General features: G+C 37.8%; 1 protein-coding gene across 1 annotated transcript; it reads left to right on the top strand.

Moving 5' to 3' along the window:
• The first annotated feature begins 295 nt into the window (after positions 1-295).
• LOC149257952 (germin-like protein 8-2) lies at positions 296-1,069 on the top strand. Its single transcript, XM_089393108.1, has 2 exons — positions 296-425; positions 528-1,069. The coding sequence occupies exons 1-2, from the start codon at positions 296-298 to the stop codon at positions 1,067-1,069; spliced, it is 672 nt and encodes a 223-aa protein (XP_089249234.1).
• Positions 1,070-8,107: the final 7,038 nt, after the last annotated feature.

Below are 8,107 nucleotides of genomic sequence, written 5' to 3'. Positions count from 1 at the left end.
CCGACAGACAGACAGACATATATATTGATTACTTCGCTGATTGAGACAATTGTACATGAGCTTTTTGTATTCTTTAGACTCTAACCATTACTTGAGTTTTTTTTATTCTTTAGACTCTAACTAACCAGAACTCTGACACAGTCGTATGCGGCAGAGGGGATTCGGTGGGTGGACCTGCAACACCGGGTCATTTACCATAGTTATAAAAGGGAGCAACGCTCTCCATTCATAATCAAATTCAGTCCATCTCTATTTATTTTCGAATAGAAGAAAAGAAAAATAGTGAGTTACAGCCATGGAATCCTTTCCGGCGTTAGCAGTTGCAGTACTAGTGATCTTATCATACGCGAATAGTATTGTTATTGTGCGTGCAAGTGATCCAGATCCTTTACAAGACATTTGCGTTGCTGATATGCAAAGCAATGGTAATGTTTCCATGTTGTAATTATGTATGTCTTGTGCGTTTGCGAATGTCTGCTAGCTGATCATGGGTGAATAACATTTTATATATATTTTGAATTGTGCAGTTATTGTGAACGGGTTTCCATGTAAGAATGCGATGACGGTCACAGCAGACGACTTCCGGTTGAGGGGCCTAGATAAACCAGGAGATACCAGTAACCAGTTGGGATTCGTTGTAACGCCAGCTTTTGTAACGCAGCTACCAGGCTTAAACACCTTGGGAATTTCGTTGGTCCGCCTTGATTTCGCTGCTCCTCTCGGCCTCAACCCTCCTCACACACATCCGCGGGCCACCGAAATCTTGGTGGTGATCGAGGGTACTCTCTTGGTTGGCTTTATCACCACTAACAACACTCTGTTCTCCACAACGCTGGAGAAGGGAGACGTGTTTGTGTTCCCTCGAGGTCTTGTGCATTTCCAACAGAACATTGGCCCTGTCAACGCAGTGGCCTTCTCTGGACTGAACAGCCAGAATCCAGGAACTCAGCAGGTTGCGCCGGCCTTGTTCGGAGCCTCTCCTCCTGTTTCTGCCTCTGTGCTCGCCAGAGCTTTCCAGATCGATGACAAGCTCGTCCAAATTATCCAAAGCAGGTTCACATCCTCATGATCTTGATCCGATGCTGTCATAATACTATTCGCTCTTTCCTTCCTTCAATTGAGGTGGTATTTATATAGTTAAATAAAACCAACCTCCCGATGTTGTTATCTGAGAGAGGTAATTATAATAGCGAGACCCTGCGTCCATATCTATAATAGAAATAAAAGTTCAATATTTCAAATCTTACGCTGCGTTTGATACACGATTGACAAAGACTTGGAAATGCATATCTTTTAAAAATGTAGTGTACTCAAAACTGCAGGAATGGCTTTCATACACCGCCTAAATTACCAAGAACTACATAGATTATAGAAAAATTAAACAAAAGAAACATCGCTGACACAGGATTTTTCCACAATACTAAAGATAGGCCATGATATATTTGAAAATGAATATTATGTGATGTAACAATGTCTTAAGAAAGGGCAAAAAAAACTGCATCAAATCGAGCACATTAAAGGGGCATAGGAAATGCAATGAACTAAATGGATGTAATTTTCTATAGTTTCCTCTTCATCATCAATCTTTGATTATCAATTTGCTGCAATATAAGTCTATAATAGAATTTGATCCTTTGGGCTCCAATACATGAAAATTTCATTACGTTTTTATTATCTACATCATTCATGTTGCCTTCAACACTCATTGTTTCAACTTCTATGTAGACTTCATCAAAACCTGTTGTTTCAAACCTTGGTTCAAGGAACTTTAATTCTTCTTCAAATTTTGTTGTTTTTTCTATGTCATTTTCATCTCATTTTACTAGAGTTGGAAGATGATTTTCCTATTTACTTGCACACTTAATTTTATATGAGAAACATTTTTAGAACCATATTTGTTTTGTTCTTTCTACTCTACAATGAGAGATTTCTCCCCTTCCTCTTCCTTCTCTACCTCTGGCATTACATCATAATATTTATTTTCCACTCCTTTACAAACCTTTGTTGCTGCAAATAGGTTGTCTTCCACTTGTCTTCCATACAAAGGTGGTATTCTCTCACCAAATAACAACATATCAATGATATATTTATGTTGCATCATGTGAAACCACTCATCACTAGTTAATTGTTCTTCATCAAAGTTAACATCAAAAATTTTGATTATTGGATCCACCAAACCTCTTGTTGCTCCATTGGTAGCTTTAACTATGAAAAACTGAGGTGCTAGTGGTAACACTCCATTACCATCCAATTTCAAGTGGGATTCACCAAACTCTTCATCTTTATATAGATCTACTATTATATATCTGCCTTCCTTTTCATTTTGAAGCACTGCTACAGTAGGTTGTACAACACTACTATCTTCAACTTGATTACTCCTCCTTACAAAAAAGATCCTCTCAAGGATATCCCAAGCCTACTTTATTGTCTTTGCATCTACAAGGAGGGGAAGAATGTTGCCATCGATGGATTCGTTTATGCATTTTATTGCCAAAACATTATTTTTCTTTTTGGTTTCCAACTCTTTCAACTAGATTTCAAACAACTCTTGTCGTTGCTTTAACTTTCTCAACGTCTTGGCTTCCTATTTCTACCCAATCTTTGCTTCACATACGGGTTGAACAATCTTTATCTTTCCATGGTTCAACTTAAAATAAAATGTTACACTTAAAAAAAACCTTTGTTAAGAAATGAATTTTCAATTTCCCTTAAATAAAGAACAAGCTCATGGATATGATGAACATAATGGATTTACTAAAATATAACACTAAAATATATTTTTCCTTAAGTGAATTCCATTAAGCAGTGGATGTCGTTATGGCTCACAATGGCAGCTAGCGCAACACATTCTTTTTTCAATATAACGGTGGCACTGCAAGGCAATGAAGACCATTGTTGACTATTTCTACTGATGGCTCTCCTCTTACAGGTCATTGCACTCCGAACAACATGCCCCTGTAGATTCCAGTCAACATAGCAATTGAGGTTGCAGATACTTCCAAGATGACTAACTTATCCTTGCGTGCAAAAATGGTGACGCACGAATAGTGGTAGCTACACATTTCCCTTTATGCAAGAATGGTAGCTGAAGAATCCAAAATGATTTAACCTTATACTTTACAATGCTCACCAAATGCAGATGACATTGTAAAACTAAATATTTTTCTTCTTTTTTGCATGATATGACAACACATTTTTGTCAAGGACTACACACATATTTCTACCAATTTTACCATTCCATTTATTTCTTTCAACATAATCTATTACACCACCCAAACAAATTATTTCCTCACAACACTTTTTATTTATCCAATTATTTAATTAAATAAATTTTACTCCATAAAATTAAAACCTTTAAAAACAACATGTCAAACCTTCTCACAATATTGTATTTAAAACCTTGTGCTCTCTTTTGAATTTGAAGCCTTTGGCTTGTGGTTTTTAGGGGTGAGGCCAAGTAATTCAACTCGTTAATATGGTCAACGAATGTGAATCTTCATGGATGGTGGCTACAAGTTTCTTATAGTTCAACAATGGCAACAACTTTGCGCTCTCACGATGAATCTTTTCTTAATACTCTAATGACTCTATAGGATTCTTACCTTAATGGTAACTTGCTATTTTAACTCACACTGGTTAGGGATCTTCAGACTATGGCACACCCACTTCTTCGAGGATCGGGTGATGGCCGATGGTTGTTCTGTTGGAATAATTCTTATTATTGATGTCAAAGGGAACACTATCTCAAGAAGAAAATTACATAAGTTTGTAGAGGAATTCAAGCGATTTCTAACACGTATTTATTCCCCCCCTAACTCCCATTAGTTGATGATAATTTGAATTTTGAAGTCAAGAAATCCATGTTTGTATCGAGTAAAAGTTGGCCTCACCCAACATACATGTCGGTTAAATAGAACCAGTATAAATAGAAGTTATTCCTCATCCATTTTAGTTATCCAACTCGACAAGGAAGATGAGAAGGATTTTGCAACTGAGAAAAAAGACAAATTCATAGCTCATGAACCTAATAAAAAGGAACAAGAATCTTTTGTGATTTATATCTATATTTGGTTAAAAATTTCTTAGTGGATCTTTGTTTGTCTTTCGGAACCTTATTGTGTTGGATTCATTGGTTTATTGTGAGGAATATTTCGACCTTCTTGGGAATAGGATCATGTTGGAGTATTATTATATCCCTAAGGAAAGACTACAACTCAACATACCTCTGACCTATGACAAGGAATTTTTAGCCCTATGCAAGAGCTAAATACACATATGAAGATACATATAATTCGATCATGAAGTAACCTAACTTTAAGCCCTCTGAAAGACTAGACTTCAACCTCAATTGGAGTAAAATATTCAGCCTAATTAAATAGAACTTTCAGTGCTTCAAGAGTATATCTTCAACCCTTTTTGGAGTAGTAGTAGTACCCTCAGCCCTAATGTAGGAAGTCTGATCTTATGAAAATTCTACAAAAAAATTAGAACTTCGACCTTGTGACATAGCTGCAACAAACTTGAACTTGTGGTGGATTTCGAGCATACTTGAAGCCACTTCTAAAGAAAAGTTTGAAGCATTCTTGAGCAGAGTTTAGAATACTTTTTTAGTAGGATTTTTGAGCAATTTTGTTAACTATTTGATTAAGCTATTTTGAAGGACATTTGGACAAACTAGGAATAGACTATTTGTTGCACCTATGAATAAATTTGAAGCCTCTCCTTTATGGATCTACTTGAGAAGTATTGAAGAATTCTCTTGCAACATATGGAGACATCATTGAAGCATTGTTGAAATCATGTTTAAAGAACTTTTCAACACATTTTTCAATACTTGAGGCCATTGAAGCAACCTTTAGTAGAATTGTTGTAGCAACCATTAGAGAACTTTTTATGCATAACTTGTAAAGCATATTGGAGTGGTTTTTGGAAGGATTATTCTAGTAGGTTTGAAGTATTTTTTATGATGTTTCAAAGTATTCTTTGGCCTTTGAAGTTCTGAAGTAGTGTTCGGATGGAGCATAATCTCGATTGGAGTCCTTATACAAGGTTGGAGTCTTGTGAGAGACCAAGTTGGAGCCTGGATTTGTTGTGAGGATTGGAGTCCTCATTCAAGGTTGGAGCCTTAAAGAAGTTAAATTTATAGCTATATAGGTTGGAGCGTTAATTTTTTTATAAAAGAGGAATGGAGTCTTCACCATCTTATTAATAAAACTATCCTATGTTATGTCTTTCTATTTCATTTGTTATGGTTTAATTTGTGATAAAAATCTTAACTAGCATAATTTATCATTTGAAAGAAATATTGGTTCATCCCTGATGCAGGAGCATCCAAGCACTCATAATTAAAGGAGGAATCCAAAGCGGAGCAAGGAGAGGACGTGGAAAATTGGAGCGAAACAGGGACATTTTTGTTAAAAACAGAGTAAATGATGGAATGGATAAAGTCTCTCGAAGACTTATTTAATGTAATTTAATCTGCCATATGTGTGCATAACAGGAGATTAGGGATTTGTTGAGTGATTGTGGGAGGAATCGTGCATCGTAAATGATACATGACAGTTGTAATATCTTATATAAAGAGATTCTATGTAAGGAGGTGATAGATAGAGTGATATAGAGTTTTATGAAAACTCGAGTGTTCAAAATGTAGTTGAGAGGGAATTATCTCTAAGGCTGAAATGCCTTAGCCTATATTCAATAGTGTGTCTAGTGAATAGATTGTGTTCTGTGGATTTCCGCGTGACTGTGTATTATTTCCTTTTCAAACATGTTGTGTATATATGCATGATGGCTTGAATCCAGTGTTGGTAGACTGTTGATCGACCATCGATCACTGTATGGATCGATGGCAATCTAAAACTGTTATGTCGTGTGTTTCCAGATTCTGGCAGATCTGTGTTTTAACACAGAAATCCATTAAATATCAGAGGATGAATGATGTAGGTAGAGAGAGACGAGAGCCGTCAGATCTCATAGATCGACGGAAAGTAATGGTGGAAGATAATTGGCAAAGAGTGGTTTTAAACAGTGCAAGTGGTATTTCTGGCAGCTTCAAAACCATAAACGGTTTTCAAGGGTGAGCACCTGATTCCACTCATCAAACGACATGTAGCGGCGAGGAGGAGAGAGGAAACCACTTTTCGGGTGGTTAATCCTCATGCTTGTTGTATACCGAAAATCATCGTGGACCATTGAATCTACCAAGTGTAGATGAACGATGAAGAATCATCGTGCAAGTTGTTTGATATGCGATTTAACCGCGACCGTTAGATTGAGTCCAGATCGACGATCAAGAATTGATCGGCAATCACCTTAGACAGAGGTCAAGGTACGACGGAGATGGATATGCCGATGAGTGATTAGCCGATATGCGACATAGCAATACGCCTATAGCCGTTGGATTAGAGATGTAATGGACGGCGGAGATCAGTCAATCGGAGATCGAAAAGTTTGGCAGAAAGGATTGGAGAAATTAAAGAGCGGACCTGACAGAGTTATAGTGCCAGGGGTATAATATTTGAGATCCGGCCCAAGGGTTCGTAGTGGGGTTTTTCTTGTGTTTCTGATAAATAATGTGTTCCCGAGTTTTTATAAAAAAATCTGATAAAGTTGTATGGTCTGAGTTAAAGGCTTAAGACCTTATGAAGCGCTTCTGATAAGTAATGGGCTCATAACCCATAGGTCCCAGGATCGAATATTGATATGAAAGGGGTTTTGGCCTTACCCCAATAAATCTATTTTCATCAAGTGGTATCAAAGCCAAGAAAGGATTTCCTGTGAGAAGGGAGAAGAGTGCAAGCATAAGGAGAAGGAGGTACAGTTGTGGTGAAGACTAGAGAGTTTATTGTATTACTGTCGTGAAGAGAATGACAGTGGAAGGTGAGAAGACTTGCAGCAACCTAGAGCAAGGAGTGCTCAATTGGTTGCAGAGGAGAGAACCAGAAGGATGCCAAAAGATTGAGTGAGGAAAGCTTGGTGAGGTATCATGTAGCAGAGGAAGACTGTTACTGCAGAGGTTGGTTGCAGCTCACAGAAGATCATGAAGGCAGCTCCACTGAGAGGTGGGTAGAATTTCTAAGGATAAGGAGAAGCATATGACCAGGAGGTCATAAATTTTTGTGCCTCGGGAGTCTGATGCAGGAGCATCCAAGCACTCATAATTAAAGGAGGAATCCAAAGTGGAGCAAGGAGAGGACGTGGACCATCGGAGCAAAACAGGGACATTTCTGTTAAAAACAGAGTAAATGATGGAATGGATAAAGTCTCTCGAAGACTTATTTAATGTAATTTAATCTGCCATATGTGTGCATAATGGGAGATTAGGGATTTGTTGAGTGATTGTGGGAGGAATCGTGCATCTTAAATGATCCATGACTGTTGTAATCTCTTATATAAAGAGATTCTGTGTAAGGAGGTGATAGATAGAGTGATATAGAGTTCTATGAAAACTCGAGTGTTCAAAATGTAGTCGAGAGGGAACTGTCTCTAAGGCTGAAATGCCTTAGCCTGTATTCAATATTGTGTATAGTGAATAGATTGTGTTCTGTGGATTTCCGCGTGACTGTGTATTATTTCCTTTTCAGACATGTTGTGTACATATGCGTGATGGCTTGAATCCAGTGTTGGTAGACTGTTGATTGACCATCAATCACTGTATGGATCGATGGCGATCTAAAACTGTTATGTCATGTGTTTCCAAATTATGGCAGACCCGTGTTTTAAAACAGAAATCCATCAAATAGCAGAGGATCAACGGTGTAGGCAGAAAGAGATGAGAGCTGTCAGATCTCATAGATCGACGGACAGTAATGGCGGAAGATAATTGGCGAAGATTGGTTTTAAACATTGTAAGTGGTATTTCAGGTGGTTACAAAACCATAAGCAGTTTTGAAGGGTGAGTACCCGATTCCACTCATCAAACGACACGGAGCGGCGAGGAGGAGAGAGGAAACTGCTTTTCGGGCAGTTAATCCTTGCGCTTGTTGTCCACCGGAAATCATCATGGACCATTGGATCTACTAATTGTAGATCAACAACGGAGAATCGTCGTGCAAGTTGTTTGATATGCGATTTAACAGTGACTGCCAGATTGAGTCCAGATCAA

Source organism: Pinus tabuliformis, chromosome 6 (genome assembly GCF_031772625.1).
Source record: "Pinus tabuliformis cultivar Carrire ecotype Pingquan chromosome 6, CPIR1, whole genome shotgun sequence".
NCBI lineage: Eukaryota > Viridiplantae > Streptophyta > Pinopsida > Pinales > Pinaceae > Pinus > Pinus tabuliformis.
This window is presented reverse-complemented; position numbering and strand designations above follow the sequence as displayed.

Coding starts and splice junctions, on each gene's coding strand:
- LOC149257952 (XM_089393108.1), top strand. CDS start 296: ATGGAATCCTTTCCGGCGTTAGCAGTTGCAGTACTAGTGATCTTATCA. Junction 426..527: donor TGCTGATATGCAAAGCAATG/GTAATGTTTCCA, acceptor TGAATTGTGCAG/TTATTGTGAACGGGTTTCCA.